The sequence below is a fragment of the Gymnoscopelus microlampas genome (genome assembly GCF_963454915.1).
Source record: "Gymnoscopelus microlampas genome assembly, chromosome: 24".
Taxonomy (NCBI): Eukaryota; Metazoa; Chordata; class Actinopteri; order Myctophiformes; family Myctophidae; genus Gymnoscopelus; species Gymnoscopelus microlampas.
In genome coordinates this window covers 4,278,842-4,301,012 of record NC_139961.1, presented here as the reverse complement: position 1 = coordinate 4,301,012, position 22,171 = coordinate 4,278,842, and the positions used below count along the sequence as shown (strand labels likewise).

The following is a 22,171-nucleotide window of genomic DNA, read 5'->3' as shown; positions in this document are numbered from 1 at the left end:
CGTTGACTGGGCAATTGGAATTGAACTGTGTTGTAGTGACAAAAAGCTAATCATTTTGAATGTTTATACACCATATGAATGCTATCAGAATGAAGATGATTATCTTAGCAGAATGGCATTTATTATGTCTTTCATACAGGATAATCCTTCCACCTGCATATATGTTGTTGGTGACATGAATGCTGATGTGTCTGATGCTAACTCCTTATTTGGTAAGCATTTAATGCAATTTTGTGTAGACAGCGGTTTGTTTTTGTCTAGCAAAGTACTTTTGCCTGAGAAGAGCTATACTTATATTAGCGAGGCTTGGCACACTACTTCCTGGCTTGATCATTGTCTCTGTACAATAGATGCACATGACTGTATTGATAAAATGGAAATTATCTATGATATGGCTACCTCTGACCACATACCATTTTGTGTGGTGTTAAATACAGGCAATTTACCAGTGTTGTTGCCTGTGGAGAACGGCTTAAGTGCAGGTAAAATTGACTGGGCTAATCTGACAGAGAGAGATCTTGATAAATATGTGAAAAGTTCTGATGCCTTGCTAGGTAATATTAAGGTGCCAAAAGATGCTCTATTGTGTCGCGACATGAACTGCAGGAATGTCCAACACTGTAATGAGTTATCTACCCTGTATGAGTCTATTGTCGAGTCACTCTGTATTGCTAGCAGGCCTTTCCTCAAACATAGGCCAAAAGCATGTAATGCCAAGCCAGGGTGGAATGATCACGTCCAAGAGCTTCATGCAGAGGCTAGAATGGCTTTTAAAAGATGGGCTGAGGCTGGCAAAAGTAGACATGGCCCTCTGTTTGAGTATAAAAAAACACACTAATGCTAATTTTAAATATGCCCTTAGGTTTATTAAAAGAAATGAGAACGTAATGAGGTCAGATTCACTGGCAAAGAAGCTACAAAAGCATAATGTGAATGATTTCTGGAAGGAAATTAAAATGATAAATAATTGTAAAACATCTCTTCCATTAAATATAGATGGAGTGAGTGGTTCTGATGAAATTTCACAGCTATGGCAGAAACAATATTCTGAGCTGTTCAACTGTGTAAAAAGTAATCTTGTTGTAGTGGAAAATGTAGATTTTAATGATGAGGTGATTGTTACTCCTGCCGAAATTCATGAAGCAGTTTTGAAGCTAGGAGATGATAAGGCCTGTGGTCTGGATGAGATAACAGCTGAACATCTAAAACTAGCCAGTAAGAAACTGTGCCCTTTGGTTGCTATGTGTTTTACAGGTTTTTTTGTTCATGGGTTTTTACCTGTTTCCATGCTCTCTGTCGTGTTAGTGCCGGTCATTAAAGACAAAGTAGGTAAACTAAACAGCTCTGACAACTATAGGCCAATAGCATTGGCCAGCGTTTTGTCCAAAGTGCTAGAGACAATTCTACTGAGTAGACTTGAGAGGTTGATCCTGTCAGCGGATAACCAATTTGGATTCAAACGTAAACATGGCACTGATTTGTGTATTTTTGCACTTAAAGAGATTTTAGATAAATATAGTAGGCAGAATTCTACTATGTTTGTTTCTTTTATTGATGCCTCTAGGGCCTTTGACCGCATTAATCATGAAAAGTTATTCTTAAAACTGACACAGAGAGGGGTCCCTAGTTTCCCAGTCAGAATGTTGGTGTTCTGGTATGCTCACCAGACAATGAGGGTAAAATGGGGGAAGTCAATATCTGCTCCTTTTCATGTGACCAATGGTGTCCGTCAAGGAGGAATAATTTCTCCATTCCTTTTTAATGTTTATATGAATGATTTATCATTGATGTTAAATGCATGTGTGACAGGGTGTAGAGTTGGTGACTCGTTAATTAATCACCTGATGTATGCAGATGATTTGGTCATCTTTAGTCCATATAGTGCTGGGCTACAACAGCTACTGAGGATATGCTCACAGTATGGCTTTGATTTTAATATAAAATACAACGCTAAAAAGAGTAAGGTCATGATTGTCCGAAGTAGGGAAGACAGACTATCTACCTTTCCTGACTTCTACCTGGCTGGCACTGCCCTTAGTGTGTGCAGTGAGATTACTTATTTGGGACATATTATCTCCAATGACCTAACAGATGACAAGGACATCTATAGGCAGCGGCGTAAGCTGTATGCCCAAGCAAACATGCTGTGTCGCAAATTTAGCATGTGCTCAGTACCTGTGAAGGTCTCTCTGTTTAGATCCTTTTGTACACCACTGTATACTGCCCACCTTTGGAGTCGCTACAGGCAAGGCAGCATCAGACGCCTTACAGTGGCCTATAATGACTGCATGAGGCTGCTGCTGAGAGCTCCAAGAAGCTCCAGTGCAAGCCAGATGTTTGTTAGTGTTGGGGTACCCACCTGTGCTGCTGTACTACGCAACCTTATGTTTAGGTGTATGTGTAGAGCATCTGAGTCAGTAAATGACATAATCGCTGTCATAACAGACCCCACACGAAGCTCTGTCAGGTTCACCTCTAGACTGTGGAACCATTGGCGCACATGTCTGTATGTCAGAAACTGAACAATGTGAGCTATTTGCATTATTTTTATTTATTTTATTTTGTTTTCTGTTTTTATTGTGTGGTGTTGTTTTCTTGTGATATGGATCCTCCTGGGTCTGAAATAAAGATTGAATTGAAATTGAATTGAATCTTACCTGAGTAACATTTTGATTTAGCTACTTTTACTTGTAGTGGATTAAATTTAGCCAGGAGTATCTGTACTCTTTCACGACTAGAGATTTTTACTGGTCGACTAATCTGACCCAGTGTTAGTGGTAGTAGTCGATGTCTACCTATAACAAAAAATATATATATATTATTATTATTGTTTTCATTGTTTTAATGCCATTACTATTATTATTATCCTCCGGCCTTTATTTTTATGTTGTTTTAACCCATTGAGACCTGAAGCCGATTCCACATGTCTCCTAAATCCCAACAGTATTCTGAAAAACGTATGTTTCTATATCAGTGGTGCTCAAACTTTTTCACGTCAAGGACCCCCAAAATTATATGTATTTGGCCGCGGACCCCCATCAAAATATTTTGTTCCAGGGACCCCCCAGCAGCAAAGATTTGAGTTAAAAATGTTCGCTTTAAAATAATATAAATATATTAATTTGCACATATTTTTCGATTTTTCAAAAATAGCAGATCTACAAGCTCGTAGCGCGGCACTCGGTGCCGCGCTACGAGCTTGTAGATCTGCTATTTTTGAATAGCCCAAAGTGTAAAATAATGCTTTTTAACTCAAATCTAAAAATGACAGTTCCAAGTCTTAATGGGTTAAAACAATGCTCTTTTTCTTTTTTAATCAACTATTCGACTAGTACCAACAAGGTCGACTTGTGGTTATACTAGTCGACTAGTCGGTGAAAGCCCTAGTACTCTTACTCGAGTACTGTTGTGGAGTACTTGGTCCGCCTCTGACGTGGAGAGATGGTTATCAGACGTCTCCATCAAAGCCCAAGCACCTGTTAATGTTTCAGCAGATGGCGTGCGTACAGAGAGGCCTTCTGTGTCAATCAGAGCCCAGAGGAGCCTGTGTGTGTGTGTGTTAAGTTACACAATGATCAGTGGTGTTAAGTAACTAATTACATTTACTCAAGTAGTGTGCTTAAGTAAAGTTTTGAGGTATTGTTTTTACTTTACAGTAGTATTTCCAATTGTCTGAACTTTTACTTCTACTCCACTACATCTCAGAGGCAAATGTTATACTTTTACTCCACTAGCATTATTTGAAAACTTTAGTTACTAGTTACTTTGTAGATTTTGATTATTATTACAAAACATACATTAACCACTTCAGCCTGTATACATTTCGGCCATTTGGAAACAGCAGATCTAAAAGCTCATAATGTGACGCATTGTGAGCTTGTAGATCTGCTATTTTCAAAAGATTTTTACACATTTGAAAACTTGAATTGGGACATTCTGCATATTGAGTACTTTTACTTTTGGTACTTTAAGTACATTTTGATACCAATACTTGTGCACTTTTACTCACAGACATTTAGAATTTTGGATTTTTACTTGTAACAGAGTACTTCTACATTGCAATATTGATGCTTTTACTTAAGTAACAAATTGTGGGTAGTCTGGGTACGTTTTCCACCACCGCCTCTCTTCCATTATACATTTGTTGAAACTCTTTTTGAAGTGCCTTGCGTCTGTTCTAAGTACATTTACTCAAGTACTGTTCTACGCTGCATCGAAGTACTGTCCTGGTCTTCCATGGCGCCAGGCAGTGCAGGGGGCGATGGAGAGTCAGGGACGCGTGCTGCAGGACAGGACACAAAGAATGGAGAGCTTTCCTTCTGTCTGCTTTTTAGGGAGTCATCTCCCCGAAAAGTGTGCCGCCTACAACAAGCGTCCCATCCTCCCCTCCGCTACTGAAAACCTTTTGATGCAGCCAGGTCTACCCGTCCCCCCCCCCCCCCCCCGTCCCCGTCCCCCCCAGTCCTTTATCCCCTTTCAGCCCTATATAACCACACTTTTCCCTTTCCTGTTGCACTGGCATGAACAGGGGTGGGGGCAGTGGTGGAAAAAAGTACTCAAATGTTTTACTTAAGTAAAAGTATCACTATTGCAATGTGAAAATTCTCCGTTACAAGTAAAAGTCCGAAATTCGAAATGTACTTGAGTAAAAGTACAAAAGTATTGGTATAAAAATGTACTTAAAGTACCGAAAGTAAAAGTACAAAAATGTTTGAAAATAGCCGATCTACAAGCTCACAATGCGTCGCGATGCAACGCTTTGTAGATCTATATTCAAATAGCCTAGGTATAAAATAGGGCTTAAGTGGTTAATGTATGTTTTATAATGTATACCTGCAAAGTAACTAGTAACTAAAGTTTTCAAATAAATGCAGTGGAGTAAAAGTACAATATTTGCCTCTGAGATGTAGTGGAGTAGAAGTAAAAATACCGTACTGACAATTGGAAATACTCCAGTAATGTAAAAAATACCTCAAAATTGTACATAAGTACAGTACTTGAGTAAATGTACTTAGTTACTTCACACACACCACTGGGTGGGGGCGGGTGGGTGGAAAGGGGAGGGAGGGCTTGCCCGCCAACCCCCGCCCCCAACCCCCCAACCCCTCCCAACCCAAGACAAAGGGAGGAGAGTGGCTGCAGGCCTGTGTAGCCAGGTGTTGTTCGTTGCATCCCCCCCCCCCCCCACACACACACACACACACAGCCCAGGCCCCAATGGAAGCCTCCCCACACTGCAGCTGCCCCCCTCCCCAGTGGCCCATTGTGACGCTGCCATTGTTTAACCTACCCACCACTCCTTGATTCATCATCGGCCACACAGGGGAAGCCCTTTAACTGTGTGTGTGTGTGTGTGTGTGTGTGTGTGTGTGTGTGTGAGAGAGAGAGAGAATTTGTGTGGGAGAGTGATCCACTATAACGGTTTCTATCTGGCTGATATTGATATTGTGATATCTGATAGTGTGCCTCTGTGTGTGTGTGACTACAGGCCACGACACACACACACAATCATAACAATTTAAGTTATGTGAGTTCGAAAACGGCCAATCTACAAGTTCAACAAGCTCCCATAGCAACACTTTTTTGGGGGATTTCTTTGCCCTAAATGCCCAGATTGTGCCAGGTTGAAAAAGTGGGTAAAAGAGCGACCTGGAAATAATGATAAAAATACAACGTTTCTGTTAATTTCATCCCGTTATTTTACAGATGAATGGAAATTCTATCGATTTATATGTGAAACAATTGCGATTGGCTCAACGGATGATCTGGAAATCATGGAATAATTGTGACAGGCTTATAGGGATGGTGACCATATGAAAATTACATGTCACCATTATTGTGGCAAAAATAAAAGCGACTAACGATATCACGATAATCAAAATATGCTTAAAACTTAAAAATGCCATTTTTGTTAACCACTTGAACCCAGCATCCTTATTCTGTGGGGAGGGGTGTTCGTCAAAAATAGCCGATCTACAAGCTCACACCGCGTTCTCATTTTGGGTCCTTGTGGCACGAAAAAAGTTTGAGAACCACTGATTTAGAAGGCATTTAAAGAATCGTCAAAAGTATTGATAACAATACTTTTGTCCTTTTTACTCAAGTAAATGTTTAATTCCAGACTTTTACCTGTAGCAGAGTATTTCTACAATGCTGTATTGATACTTGTACCTAAGTGAGTCCTTTTTCCACCACTGAGAATCGGCCTCAGGTCTTAATGGGTTAAGTATACGTGTGTCTGGGGGATACCCCCAAAACACCCTCCCCACCCCTCCCCACCCCTCCCCACCCGCTGGCTGCATGTTGGAGCGCCTCATTGAGAGCTCCAGCGGGCCGTGATTGGTCGACGGGCAGCCACTGGTAACAAGAGGGGGAAGCAGACATTGTTGCTCCATCTGTTCTTGTAAAAAAGATACTCTGTGTGTGTGTGTGTGTGTGTGTGTGTGTGTGTGTGTGTGTGTGTGTGTGTGTGTGTCTATGAAGCGCGTACATGTGACTCAGGTTTGAATACCATCGCTGCTGCTGAGGCATGAGGAGAATCATGGTTTAATTGTATCTGGTGCAGAACCTCTACAAGTGAGTTGAGGCTCATGGACTCTAACATGCTGGAATGAGAACAGACCTTTCTGTCTGCTTTTAAAGTGTGTTTTTACACATGCTGCTGTTGTGACTTGACTGTCTGGACGGGTGTGTGTGCGTGAGGGAGGGGTAAGTTGTGTTGTATTAGCATCATCAGCCCAGCTGCATCTGACTGTAGTCTGGATTTGATCTACTTTTTGTTTTCTTGTTAGATTTCTTTTTTTAAAAGGTATTTTTACAGTTTAAATTGAGAATGATCATGTGTATATATAATATATCTTTTTTTATTATTATGTTTTAAACATATTGTACTGTGTCAAATGTAACTAACAAACTGAAGTAGCACAGATCAGAGTTAAGGATGCTGAGAGATTATTTTGTATTTTTCTTCCCTTAAGTATATAAGGATAAGTATTCAAATTTCCACTTTTTAACAACACAAATCCAGGTTTTTTGACACTATGACTTACTTCTCTTTTTCACCCAACCTGCCCATTTAAACCAGGAAAGCTTCTGTGTCATTTTAGATTTTTTTGCGTTGGCTATTCAAAAATAGCAGATATACAAGCTCACAGCGCGTCTTAATGGACTAAGCGTTCAACAGACTCATCTCTCATCCTGGTCTTGTATTGTTGTGGGTTTGAAAAAGACACCCGTGGCATCATGGCGTGGCTTGTACGCAGTGGTGTAAAGTAACTAAGTACATTTACTCAAGTGCTGTTACTTAAGTACAATTTTGAGGTACTTTTGCTTTACTGGAGTATTTCCAATTGTCTATACTTTTACTTCTACTCCACTACATCTCAGAGGCAAATATTGTACTTTTACTCCACTACAATTATTTGAAAAAAAAGTTACTAGTTGCTTTGCAAATATACATTATTACATTATAAAACATGCATTAACCACTTTAACCCTATTTTATACATAGGCTATTTGAAAATAGCAGATCTACAAGCTCACAACGCGTCACGATGTGACGGGCTGTGAGCTTGTACATCTGCTATTTTCAAACATTTTTGTACTTTTACTTTTGGTACTTTAGGTGCATTTTGATACCAATACTTTCATACTTTTACTCAAGTAATTATTCTGGACTTTTACTTGTAACAGAGTACTTCTACATTGCAGTATTGATACTTTTACTTGAGTAAAACATTGGGAGTACTTTTTTCACCACTGGCTTGTAGAAACCTTTTGAAGTGTCTTAATTAGTTGTTTCCTGCCTGCAGTCGTCATACCTGTACCCCCCTGCTTTTCAACACACTAACACAGTGGTTCTCAACAGTGGTCCTTGAGGGAGTTCCAGGGGGTCCCCAGCCAAATGAATAGTTAGGAACCAAATTGACCCTTACGTGTCTGTAACTCTGAGAGTGTACAAATGGAACCAAATGGACCCTAACGGGTCCATTTGGTTCCATTTGTACACTCTCAGAGTTAAATGAACACTGATGATGGTGATAGAGTGTAGAAATAAATCTAAATGGTTGAGTCCCTGGCATATATTTTTCAAATGGGGGTCCGTGGGGTAATATGTGTCAATTTGGGGGTCCTTGATGCGAAAAAGGTTGAAAACCATTGCACTAACATCCTCATTAACTGTGAGGTCTGACCTGAAACCACTGGCTATTTTCACTGCATGTTTGGTGAATATGTTGTATTGACCAGGACCAGGGCCCGCCATTGGGGCCCATTGGAAAGGAGAGGGACATTTAAATAAATAATTAATAATAATAATAATGATATAGAAATGTATACCATACAAAATAATTTCAAAATTGCCAACATTTGTAAAAGAAAAGAAAAGAAGAATTTTAAGGAATGGCGCCGCAATGCAACGTGTTGTAAGCTTGAAGATCTGCTATTTTCGCTATATTCATGTTAAGTTTTTAAGCCATGTCAGAGCCAGAGGCTACGTTACGGCTATGTGGGTCCTTGATGTGGAAAACCTGGGGGGTCCCTGTTAGGGCCTGGCCTCTGTTAGAGTCTGTGGTGGTTACTGTTTGTGTGGAGTTGTGGTTTTAGAGTTTTTACGCTAGACTCCTGCTTGTGCCTGCCTTTTTATATATGGAAATTATTAGAAGTTTTCAATTAATTTATGAAATGTTGGAATTGTTTTTAATTGATAAAAAGTTGAGATTTTGTATATATTTTATATATATATTTGAAGTAGGAAAGGGAAAAAAGGCGACATTTACTCACAACCCATACAAATTGGTCCGCGACCCAAAGATTGTCTTGGCTGAGCGGTAGAAATGTGGGAAAATCTGGTTCGAATCCCAGGTAGGACATAAAAGGTACGGATTGCGGCTGTAACTTAGAGCAGGGGTTCTCGACATGGGGTCCGCGGACCCCCGGGTGTTCCAGGGGGTCCCTAGTAAAATGATTTATGGTTGAGACCCAAATGGTTCTTATGGGTCAGATGGAACCACATTTGGTTGACTGTGGTCACTTTCACAGTTCAATTAAAGGACGACTTCACCCATTTAATTTTTTCTTTCTTTTTTTTTTTAGAGTAGCCAATTTTTTTTTACCCCTTTTTGTCCCCATTTTAGTCATTATGTTAATTGATTCCTCCCCACACACATTTCTGTGTCACTTCTTACTGACTAGAGCAGTGGCGTCCCCAGGAATTACATATAGGGCCTCTATTACCCCGAAAAAAGAAATTTCAACTCAATCGAAAATCGGCGATCGTTTAAAACTTGTTGGGTGCGTGACTTTGAGGACATTAAGCACGCAATGACACATTTTCGGGTTATTTGGGTTTTCTAGGGGAGGCGAGATCTTAGTTGGGCAGGCGACCGCCTGTCCGCCTGTCCTGCCTTCGTCCTACTCCTCCCGTGTAGATCGGGGGTCCCAGAGAGTAATATAATCATATTGAACTGGGGGTCCTTGAGATGAAAAAGGTTGGGAAACACTGCTGAATGTGTAGTTTGTATATACACACACATCGTGGGTTGATGATGTGAAGTAGCTGTGAGGTTTTGTCAACAGTGACAGTTTGTCAGTGGTGCGTCTCACGCGTGATTTGCGAACTGCAGGAGCAGCTCTGTTAAGTTAACCCCGCATCCCTGTGATAATGATATATAATATAGATGATATATACAATATAATATATTAGTCGCTTTCATTGCTGTTTCCTCAGCAGAAAACCATCCGTTCCTTTTCTTTATGTCAATGGATTAAAGTAACAGCCGTCAGATGGATGGATCATGGATGCTATATTGATAATTCTCATCACCAAATGCCTAGTCTCAGTAGTCTGTACTGTCATATATCTCACGTGAGTAGCAAGTACTGTACTCGACTATTCCGCCAAAAATGTGAACGGTACATACCGCAAACTGTGCAGGAAAATAGGGCATGTGAGAACGCCTCTCCCACTGCACTAATGCACAGAAGCTGTCTTTTATATTGTATTTTTTTAGTAACAGTGTGGCTGTCACTAACTGGGTGCGTTCGGAAATTACGCACCGGAGCACACTCGCCTATTAGTTTGTATTGGCCAGTGCTCTCAGTGCTGTATTTTCGAACGCACCCTCTGTGTGTCATAACATACAGCAAGGCCCACCTATGTACCTTTAACTGTGTGTCATAACATACAGCAAGGCCCACCTATGTACCTTTCAAGCAGGCGTTATTCAGCCAGTGGAGACAGTCGGGGGCGGGGTTTGCCGTTCCCACATCACGCGTCAGTGGTAGACCAACATGCAAACGTGTGTGTGTGTGTGTGTGTGTGTGTGTGTGTGTGTGTGTGTGTGTGTGTGCGTGTCAGTCACACCTCTCTCTCACTCTTGTGCATGTGCGCGCATGCATGTGATTGTGTCAGTTACAATCTGTCTGCTCATCTATCTGTCCTGTCTGTGTGTGTGTGTGTGTGTGTGTGTGTGTGTGTGTGTGTGTGTGTGTGTGTGTGTGTGTGTGTGTGTGTGTGTGTATTGCCGCCCAGTAGACATCTGTTGCCTGCTGGCAACAATGCTCACTCAGCCTGCCCGCTCTCCTCCATGTACACTGTACCACACACACACACTCACACTCTCTCTTTGTCAATTCAATTCAAAGGAGCTTTATTGGCATGAGAAAACACGTTTACATTGCCAACTCAAGTGTCACACACACACACACACACGCACACACACACACACACATGGCAGCATCAGTCGGGGTTGGCTGTGATGTTTGAAAGATGCTACCAGATGAGACTGGACTGGTGCTCTCTCAACACGCTCTGCATTGACTGACACAAACACAGCTAAACGTGTGGGCAGCACTAGCTAGCACCCCACACACACTGCCCCCATGGAAAGATGCCACGTTTGTCCCTTCAGGATAAGGCCCATGGTGCAATAGGGCAAGTGGAAGCTGGTGTTCCGTTATGTGTAGTGGCAGCATTATGTGGTGTCAGCCCTGGCACCATTTACAAACTCAGGACCAAGTTCTGTGAGTCTGGTGAAGTCAACGAACGTTATTTTGCTCTTTCTTTTTGCGTTGCTCCACCCACCTGCCACTCCTTGTGTAGCTCCACCCACCTGCCACTCCTTGTGTAGCTCCACCCACCTGCCACTCCTTGTGTAGCTCCACCCACCTGTGGATTGAAACTAACAATATAAACTATATTCATTGACCCTTTAATCTGGTGGCTAAGATGAGTTTTTACGATGTGCATGTGTGTGTGTGTGCGTGCGTGTGAGAAAGAGAGATTTTCTGAGGTTGGAGAGGGATAGTTTCTCTTCCATTCATGTGTGTGTGGCTGGTGCTGAGGTCACGGCCCTGATCAACCCCGTAGCCCCATTGTTGGGGGGCCGCCAGTCAGGCACACTTTAAACCCGCCCTCTTTCCACCCACTATTCCATTCTGTAGTCGACTGTGTGTGTGTGTGTGTGTGTGTGTGTGTGTGTGTGTGTGTGTGTGTGTGTGTGTGTGTGTGTGTGTGTGTGTGTGTGTGTGTGTGTGTGTGTGTGTGTGTGTGTGTGTGTGTGTGTGTGTGTGTGTGAGTGAGGGGTTGCCAACTGAACAGCACCTCCTCTGTCTTGACATTCGGGACGAGGAAAATGCTTTCCAACAGCTGTAGCTTAGCAACAGTAGCCCGGCAACGTTGCCAGGCAACCCCCGTTCATAAAATGCACTCCCGCCTTCACCCCCCCCTTCAATCCTCCCTGCAGCCTGATGTTCAGAGTCCTGTGTGTGTGTGTGTGTGTGTGTGTGTGTGTGTGTGTGTGTGTGTGTGTGTGTGTGTGTGTGTGTGTGTGTGTGTGTGTGTGTGTGTGTGTGTGTGTGTGTGTGTGTTCTAGGGGTGCTACAATTCGATCAAGCTAATGGATGCAATCGATTAGTTTGATAACAATAAGTGTTGATAAAATTATCGATTAAAAAAAATGCAGAAAATAGTAGATTATTGTGACACGTTCTGAGCTTGTAGATTTAAGGCTATTTACGTGTTTTCTGCGTGAAATTGATGACAAATAAAATAGGGCTTAAGCGGTTTATCAGACTAATCGCTTTTTTCACGTTGATTCGTTGATATGTGTGTGTGTGTGTGTGTGTGTGTGTGTGTGTGTGTGTGTGTGTGTGGCGAGGGGGGGCGGTTTAGGGGGGTGTAGTATTCATCAGTCCTAACGGCTGTGTGTGTTTTAACAGTTCACCCTTTACTGGAGTATTTCCAATTGTCAGTACTTTTACCTCTACTCCACTACATCTCAGAGGCAACTATTGTACTTTTACTCCACTACAATTATTTACTAATCCTTTAGTTACTAGTTACTTTGTAGATTTTGATTATTATTACAAAACATACATTAACCATTTCATCCCTAATATACATTTTGGCCATTTGAAAACAGCAGATCTACAAGCTCACAATGCGTCTCAATGCGACGCATTGTGAGCTTGTAGATCTGCTATTTTCAAAAGATTTGTATACATTTGACATTCTGCATAATGAGTACTTAGTACATGTTGATCCAATACTTTTGTACGTTTTACTGAAGTACATTTTTTATCCCGGACTTTTACTTGTAACAGAGTATTTCTACATTGCAGCATTGATGCTTTTGATTCTGGAAATTGAGTACTTTTTCCACCACTGCATATCTCTCGGATCTTATTTGACGTCTTTGCTGTGTTTTCTCTCTGTGCAGGCGTCCATGACAGGCTCTGTGTGAGTGGCCAGCAGGTCAGCCCAGCGTGCTGGATGTGCGGGACAAACCCATGGGCCTGAAGGACCATGCGGAGAACGGATCAGGCCACATCCTCCACCTGGGGCTGGGTTTGGAGTACCTCCACATAGACGGGGCCGCCGACCGGCAGGCTGGCTCCGCCACGGGAGCTCCCCCCGCTACGGAGGAGGAGCCGCCGGAGGAGGAGGAGGAGGAGGAGGAGCGCTCCGGCAGCGCGGCCTCATCCGCCGTAGCGGCCTCCTCCTCCGGCGGCTCTCCTTCTCCCGGGGAGGTGGAGGAGGAGAAGGCGTCGGTGTCGGACGCGGAGCTCGAGTCGGGGTCTGCCACCGTCGACCGCGGCGGCGCGGTGACAGGCCGGCACCCAGCCGGAGGCGAGAGCGGCTCGGCTCCCGCCAAGAACGCCCACCAGCCGCTCTGCCGCGCCCGCTGTGTGGACCTGGGCACCGACGGGCCTCCCGACCCTCCGTTTGAACCCGAGCCAGATCCGAACGCCGATGCCGAACGCGCCGCCCAGCCGCCCGCTTCCCCGCGACGCAAGAGCCCGTCCGACGACCCTCCTCCCCCCCTCGGCCGCCGCTCGTCCCCGTCAGACTCCGCCCCCCCCGCCGCCGCCGCCGCCACCGCCGCCCTCGGTTCCGGGGAGGCTGCGCCGGGCGTGAAGGATTACCGGGCCAAGCTGGAGTTTTCCCTGAAGCTGGGCTACTCGGAGGAGACCGTGCGCCAGGTCAGTGTTGATTTCGTCGACTAAAACTGTGACGGAAAATGTTGGTCGACTACCTTTTTACACTGACGAAAACTAAATAGAAACTAGGCTATGGTGACTAAAACTAAGACAATTTTGTCAACAAATAAAAACTAGACTAAAATGTCAGTGAGGGACTAGTGGAGAAGAGATCCAGTAGAACTAAAAGACAAGTCATTTTATGTTTGGTTGCACTCGGGTGTTGCGCTCTGAAAACAGCCGATCTACAAGCTCACAACGCGTCGCCCTGCGACGCGTTGTGAGCTTGTAGATCGGCTATTTTCAGCATGCAACCAAGCGTTAAAACCAGCCATTTCGACGCCAACAAGGCACCGCCAACATACATTTTAGTCGACTAAATCAACTGTAGATTTAGTCGACTAAAATCTTATGATATTTAGTCAACTAAAACTAGACAACATTTTAAACATTTCAGATGACTAAAATATGACAAACTAAATGCAATGTTATTCAAAAGACTATGACTAAAACTGAATCAAAATTTGCTGTCAAAATCGACACTGTGCCAGGTCCTCTCCAAGCTGGGCCCAGACACCCTCATCAACGACATACTGGGAGAGCTGGTCAAACTGGGCACCAAGCCGGCCGACGGCGCCGATCAGCCGGCGGGGTCGTCTACGCCCGCCGTCTCGTCCGCCTCCTCGTCCTCGTCCTCTTCCTGCGGATGTTCAGACTCCCTGGAGGGCCAGCGGTCGGACTCGCCCTGCCCGACAGACGCTCTGGGCGACCAGGACAACCTGAGGCCCGTCGTGGTGGACGGCAGTAATGTAGCAATGAGGTGAGCAATGCATCAACACATGGTGGTGGTGTAAAGTAAATAAGTACATTTACTCAAGTACTGTACTTATAAGTACAATGGATGGCAGCAGGGGTGTAAAGTAAATAAGTACGAATTACGAATATAGTTTAAAAATCCTGCACACTCATTTGCTCCAATGTCATTTATTCACAAAGTTTGGAGCCAAAGCTCTTTATCGGGTCAAACGCAAAAACTATGAAAATAGCACAACGCTTCTTTGGCTTTTTTAAGAACACCTTTTTTTGGGGGATAAAATGACAAATTCAATATTTTCTCCAAAAATCTCTCAAAATGTTCTCAAAATTGATTAGCGATTATATTTCATAATCGATTAAATCCATTGTTTTGATTAATGTTAATGTTAATGTTGCACCCCTAATGGACAGTATTTGGTCTTATATGATGGCCAGGTTCATACAACCCAAGGTTCTACCAAAGTTCATTTTTTTGTTGCTGGGTATTACCTCCTACAAGCTTCTGCCACTGTTACAGTAGCTCAATAATTTATAAGAATTATAACTGTTTATTAAAGTGTTTTATTATTATCTGTCAAATTGTTTGTTTTAACGGCTCTCTCTCTCTCTTGATTGGGTTCCGTAGCCACGGCAACAAGGAAGTATTCTCCTGTCACGGCATACAGCTGGCTGTTGATTGGTTCCTGGAGCGAGGTCATCATGACATCACAGTGTTTGTACCCGCTTGGAGGAAAGAGCAGTCCCGTCCGGATGCCCCCATAACAGGTCAGTCACACACGCGCACACACGCGCGCACACACACACACACACACACACACACACACACACACACACACACACACACACACACACACACACACACACACACACACACACACACACACACACACGACTTGACTAATAAAATGACAGTGATTCAGGCCTATAATTGCGTGTTTCTCCGACCGTCGACCATGCTCCCCTCACAGACCAGGAGATCCTGCGTGGTCTGGAGAAGGACAAGATCCTGGTGTTCACGCCGTCGCGGCGCGTCCAGGGCCGCCGCGTGGTCTGCTACGACGACCGCTTCATCGTCAAGCTGGCCTACGAGTCGGACGGCGTCATCGTCTCCAACGACAACTACCGAGACCTGGCCAATGAGAAGCCGGAGTGGAAGAAGTTCGTCGACGACAGGCTGCTAATGTACTCCTTCGTAAATGACAAGTAAGGACGGTAACTGTACTCTGCACTATGCACTTTCCTTAAACTGATATTTTTGCCTGTGTTTATTTATTGCTTATGAGTGTTTTAGGTTGTTTTATCATGTTTTATTGTTTTATTATTGGAGCTTCCGAGCGAAAGTTTTTCACATGTATGTACCTGTGCATCTAAGTGACAATAAAGTGAATCTGAATCTGATTTTTTTTAAATCACAGATCTACAAGCTCATAGTGCGGCACTCGGTGCCGCGCTATGAGCTTGTAGATCTGCGATTTTTTAATAGCCAAAGAAATCTAAAAATGACACACAGATGCGTTCCCGGTCTTAATGGGTTAATTTGTGCCTCTTGTTCACGGTTGTGTCAGCTGTTATCGCAGATATTTGACCTAATGTGAACTTAGGCTTGAACTTAGTTCATTGTGGTGAGGGTTCAGACCACTGGAGTGGATACGTGCGCGTTCACGTGCACAAAGTTCCACAGTGATCATTCCACCACCTGACCAAAAAACAGGTGTAAAGTGTTCATTCATAAATCCAACCATAAGCCTCCATACAGGGAAATGCAGAGCAGTGTGTGTGTGTGCATGCATTTCATCTACAGGCTGCACACAGTTTGACACAAGTCTGCAGCCCTCCTCCTGTTGTCTGACTTGGTTACCTTGCTGATGCTGCCACCTAGTGGAGATTCAGACACATTATAATGTACACGCTATTATCTTGATCACTTACACTATGGAGACGCATGTTACCAGCGGTGACCAGGATGTCTGGCCAGGATTGTCCCCGTTTGGCCAGGATTGTCCCCGTTTGGTCAGGATTGTCCCCGTTTGGTCAGGATTGTCCCCGTTTGGTCAGGATTGTCCCCGTTCCAAGCTGGGTGACCTGAGTCCCGAAAAATATCCAATATCTGCAAAACACAAAAATATCTGTTCTGTTGAAAAGTGTAGTCAGTAGGTGTGCTAATCTCTCTCTCTCTCTGTCTCTCTCTCTGTCTCTCTGTCTCTCACTCACTTACACTCACACTCTCTCTCTCTCACTCAGGTTCATGCCTCCAGATGACCCTCTGGGTCGTCATGGACCCAGCCTGGACAACTTCCTGAGGAAGAGACCTGTCATGCCTGAACAGAAGAAACAGCCTTGTCCATATGGTGAGAAAACACACACGCAAAATAATGCTGTTTGGCCAATCAAAAGTCATAAGTCTTTCATTAACACATTCCATGCCAGAGGTTAATCTCATAATGTACTCACCAGTGCCAACGTTTTATTGTTGTTTTTTAGTTTTTTTCAAGTCGCCAAAGACCTTGTTAAAATCCTTATGCTTGAGCTGTGCACTGTTTGTTTTGTTCGCGGACATCTCCTTGCTTCTACCAGTGAAAACCACGTGTCAAACGGTGCGTCCATGTTGTAGTTAGAACGGTTTATGTTAAACAGTGATCAGCGAGGAGAAAAACTACAATTTCGTCATTAGAATGGAGGCCGACGGGTTCGGCAAAACCGGATCCCAAATAATTCCGTTTCCGGTGGTGTTACAATGAAATGTGCCGTATCGAAATTTGAAAAAAGTGCAATGTGAACTTTTTTTTCAAAAAAAAAGGAAAAAACACCAGTACGCGTAGATCTACGCGACAATCTAAACAGGATTGACTGATGGAGAATGAGCTGAGGTTTAAGTTGCAGATGGGTAGAGACAGAGAGACAGAGACAAAAGAGAGACAGACAGAAAATGCCCAAAATCCGCCCAATAACCACACATTTTCGCGCACACGGGTCAGGGACACATGCACGCGCGTGGATGCGTGCCCACCCGCTCCTGCCTAGGCCCAGTCTGTACTAGCGTTCTGCCTGCGCCACTGAAGACAGAGAGAAGCTAAATCCCAATTACTCAAATGTCTGCCTCCTCATCTCCTGTTGACCGGGAAATAGTTTACGTCCCAAATGTTACTTTGCTTTTGGAGGAGCCGAGAGTGAGGTGAGAGGAGGCTCCCCAAACCTCTTGGGGCGAGAATTCATCAAGTGTATCCTTCATGTCTCCTTTGCAAAAGTTCTTTCATCTGAATGCCCAACTTATGCATGATTTTCTCTCCTGTGACATAAATTCTCCTCTTCCACATGACAACACTCTGGGCTCCAGAGTGCTCCAGTGACCCAGCTGTGTGACACGTCATTAACAACTCATTCCCTGCCAAAAACGTAAAAAACATAATTATTTCCAATTACCAATACTGCCAAGAACCTTTTTTTCATTTTTTTCGAAGATCTACACTCCCATCCACTTCCTTGTTAACTTAAAACTTAAAAATGATGTATCTCGGCTCCTGAGTACTTTTTTTTTCCAATGAAAAATCTCTGGCAGTGGGCAAACACGGCCATAAATAATTCAGGCAGTGAATGAGTTAAGTAACTGATGTGGCTTCAAAATGACGCTGACTGAGTGAGGAGCGTTCCCATTCCATAAAGCCAACCTCAGGCGCAAGGAAACGACTCGAGTGGAGGACAGGACACGAGGATGCAAGTTTCAGTATTGGAATCTGGCTAAAGAGACCGAGAGAGCGGAGAGAGAGTAAAACAGAGATATGGAGAACAGAGCGACAGAGACAGAAATAGACAGCCCTTGACAGAAATGAGATTTGGAATCATTTCAGAATGATCCAGTCCATTATGAGAGGAAATGTGATATTATGATGCCACAAATAAATAATAAACATAAAACGTAATCTAATCCGAAACAAGATTCAAAAATTGCACGAGCAATTAACCCATTAAGACATGGAACTGTGTCATTTTTAGATTTGAGCTAAAACGCATTATTTTACACATTGGGCTATTCAAAAATAGCAGATATACAAGCTCATAGCGCGGCACCGAGTGCCGCGCTACGAGCTTGTAGATCTGCTATTTTTGAAAAATCGTGAAAATGTGTGCAAATCTTTGAATATATATATTTTTAAAGCGAACATTTTTAACTCAAATGTTTGCTTCTGGGGGGTCCCTGGAACAAAATATTTTGATGAGGGTCCGCGGCCAAATACATATAATTTTGGGGGTCCTTGACATGAAAAAGATTGAGCACCACTGATATAGAAACATACGTTTTTCAGAATACTGTTGAGATTGAGGAGACATGTAGAATCGGCTTCAGGTCTCAATGGGTTAATGCAATTCTGATTTCCATCCTCCTTCTTTTCTGCAGGAAAGAAGTGCACTTACGGCCACAAGTGTAAGTACTACCACCCGGAGAGAGGCGCCCAGCCGCAGCGCGCCGTGGCGGACGAACTGCGCGCGAGCGCCAAGACCTGCAACGCCGCGAAGAACCACGGGGGCGACGCGGGGCTGGTGAAGAGCCACAGCGTGCCGGTCGGCGCCGTCGAGGCGAGGAAGGGCGCCCCGAAAAGGCAGTCGGACCCTAGCGTCCGAGCGCTGTCGTACAGCGATGCAGAGGACAAGCTGATAGCCAAAGGCAGAGGGGAAAGCCACAAGGCTAGCATCTGTAGCACTGGTAGCAGTAGTAGCAGCAGTAGTAGCAGCAGTAGCGCTTGCGGTTTAAGTCTAACCATGTCCCCCGCCCCGGGAGGCCCCCCGTCCGGCCTCGGCGTCCCCCAAGACCAACCGTCCAGAGCGGCCGCTCCTCACAGTCTCCTCCCCCTGACCCCCGGCCACGACCTTTACCGCCACTGCGAGTCCCCGGATCTGAGCTACTACTCTGTGTCGCGGGCGTACTCCGCCCTGAGCCTGTCCTCCCGGCTGAGCCACGACTGCCGCTTCCCCGTCGAGGCCGACGACCCGCGCCTCCTGGGGGGCTCGGCGGGCTCCGAGTGCGGCAGCGAAAGCAACGCCAGCTGCGGCAGCAGCTGCGACTCCTACGGAGAGAGGCCTTGTCCCGGCTGCATCCCCCCCGACCCCTCACTGGAAGAGGGTCTCCATTACACCGACCCCCACAGCCGCCTGTACGCTCACCACCGACCCCACAGCCTCCATCACGCCGACTACGCCAACATGCAACGTGGCCGCTCCGCGGCGCCACACGGCTACCACCTCGCCCGGGGTCAAAGCCTCGCCCACGATCCGCCCCCCGATGCCCCCCCCCCGAAGCGGCCCCTCTACCCCCTGCCCCCTCACCTCCAGCACCAGCCGCTGGCCTCCCGCTCCAGCTGCCCGGGCGACTACCGCTCCCTCCCCCATCAGACCGACCCCCGCCCGCCCGGCTCCCCCCTCGGCCGCTGCCTGGCGCCTGCCCGGGCGGAGAGCGTGTCGGACTCGCGTCTGTACGAGCACCTCCACCCCCACCAGAGGCAGAAGGCCTTCTCCGGCTGGGACTCGTACTACGGGCCGCCCCTGGCGCCGCGCTACGAGCCGCCCGCCTACCAGAGCCTGCCGGACGCGTGCCGGTCGCCGTGGCCCCCGCCGCCGCCGGCCCCCTGGCCGCCGCAGGACGGCTACGCCCAGCACCGCTCCTCCCACCCGGCTCTCCACCCTTCCCCGACGCACCCTTACCCGAGTCACCCGGCGGCGGCACACGGCCCCCGTCCGCCCGGCGCCTCCCGCTCCCTGCCGCCGTACCCGCCTCCCGGCGCTCGCCTCTCGGCGCCCTCCCACGCCCCTCCCTCCTTCGCGGCGCATCGGCGTCGCCCGGAATCCCCCGCGCACGCCCGCTACGGCGACGCCCGAGAGAAGACGTACGTGGACCTGTGCAACATCTTCCCGTCGGAGCTGGTCAGCCGCGTCATGGCCAGGAGCCCCCATGTCACCGACCCCCAGCAGCTGGCCGCTGCCATATTGGCAGAAAAGGCCCAAACGGGCTACTGAGGTCCGGCTGCAGTGTATGGAACACTTTTATGGTGCGTTCACACGGGCAGATTAAAAGATACAAAGATACAAAATACACCGCATCTTTGTCGCTGTGTTGCTTTGTATCTGTGATGCTCAACGCGGTCGCTGACATCATCAAACGTGCGGACATCAGAGCTACAGTTGTATCTTTGTATCTGGAAGTTGAACCTGCAGCTCAACTTGAATGTGCAGTTTTGCATCTTTGTCGCTATAGAGCTACAGCTACAAACGTCGGATGTATCTTTGTATCTTCATGTCGCTGGTTTCCATTGAAAATGAATGGTAACGCGTATCTTTTAATCTGCCTGTGTGAATGCACCATAAGCTCAGAAGACTGGACCAAATGCACTCCAACGCAGTGGCGTGCACAGACATTTTGAGGGGCAGGTGCTCAAGTAAATTATAATTTTTGGTTTACTTGGTCTGCTCTTTTTTCCCTCTACACCTATACCTCTTTGCCAAAAATAGCCGATCTACAAGCCCACAACGCCTCGCAGCGCGAGGCGTTGTGGGCTTGTAGATCTGCTATTTCTGGCTAAAGTTCTCCTCAGAAAAGGGATGCTAGGTTTCGAGTGGTTATGGTAAAAAGAAAAATCATAATCACATAAAGATTTGGCGGACCCCCTGTGGGGCCCCGGACCCCTGTTGCTGACCCCCTAGGGGTCCCGGACCCCCTGTTGCTGTAAACTGAAAAAAGGGAACTTCTGGTCAAGAGGGCAAAGGGCAGGTGCTCTAGCACCACCTAGTCTATCTCTGCACGTCCCTGCTCCAACGTGTGTGTAGTTGTTCAGGCCACGTATGTGTTGGTGTTTCCAGCTCCTAAAAACGGCATCATTGCAATAGTTTTGCATTGGCTTCACGGCTCAACTCATGATGGTCAAAGCAGTATATTCTCCCATTGGAAGTGATTGGGGACAGTATGGCTGAACACAGCCCAGACAAAGCACTGCCCCCCCCCCACCCCCCCCCGGGATAACGTTGCCAGTCCTGTCATCATAATGCAGCCGTGGTTTAGTCGGGACGGCATTCTGTGGAAACATTTGGATGTTGTTTTTTCGTTTGAAAAAGCAGATAATCCAAGTACAGCTCTGGTCTCTGGATCAGAAGAACTGAACCCATGTCAGATGGAGTGATGGGTAACGGTGCTTTCAAGCTTTGAATGGTAAAAAAAGAAATACATGACTGATAAAGTGCAGACGTGAGGTTCTGTAGACTTTTATTTTGTATTTATTTCCTTCATAATTAGGACTTATGTATTTCATTCGCATGGCACTTTTTGTTTTTGTTTTATTTTATTTTAAATTATTACTGAGCAAATCATTGTCAATCAAGTGTGAGAAGCATATTTCCTTTAGTTTGTAATTATTTACAAAACTTTTACTTTGACAAACCTGTGGTTTTTTGGCAACATTGAACATTGTACATTGACTCTTAGGTCAAATAGTATTGTTAATAATTAGAGTTCAGAGTTTGTGAGAGGTCATTCAAAGGGGACAAAACGTGAACAACAAAATTTAAATACGTCCACACAGGCAGCGGCTGCTCTGAAAACATTTGAATGTGCAAACAGTTACAACGTTTGGACCAATAAGTGGCCTTCCTCGGGTGCACCGGACTTCTTTTTTATTTTTACAGTGGTCATAAAAGTACCTCATGGAAATCACAAATAAATAGGCTACGTCGAATCCCTTTCCTGGGATTGGCTATAAGCGCTGTCAGTCATTATGATGTCACGCGCTGTGATCGCCCGCCCACCTGGGACGCAGAGCGAATGAAAACGAACGCTAAAGGTCCTTACACACCGGCTAAATCTCTGAATAAATAAAAGACGCTTTTTCGCTCCGCG

At 45.5% G+C, this 22,171-nt stretch overlaps 1 protein-coding gene across 1 annotated transcript in view; it reads left to right on the top strand.

The window, feature by feature from the left end:
• The window catches only part of LOC311041063 (putative ribonuclease ZC3H12C), a gene marked incomplete at its 5' end in the record, with an annotated part of 25,862 nt that extends 5,187 nt beyond the window's left edge, over window positions 1-20,675 (top strand). The window contains 6 exons of the mRNA XM_084051501.1: window positions 12,733-13,482; window positions 14,031-14,299; window positions 14,921-15,060; window positions 15,264-15,498; window positions 16,537-16,643; window positions 18,689-20,675. Of these exons, the coding sequence (XP_083907627.1) occupies window positions 12,733-13,482; window positions 14,031-14,299; window positions 14,921-15,060; window positions 15,264-15,498; window positions 16,537-16,643; window positions 18,689-20,301 (3,114 nt within the window). The 3' untranslated portion in view covers window positions 20,302-20,675. The remainder of the gene's footprint in view (window positions 1-12,732; window positions 13,483-14,030; window positions 14,300-14,920; window positions 15,061-15,263; window positions 15,499-16,536; window positions 16,644-18,688) is intronic.
• Between the last annotated feature and the right edge of the window lie 1,496 nt (window positions 20,676-22,171).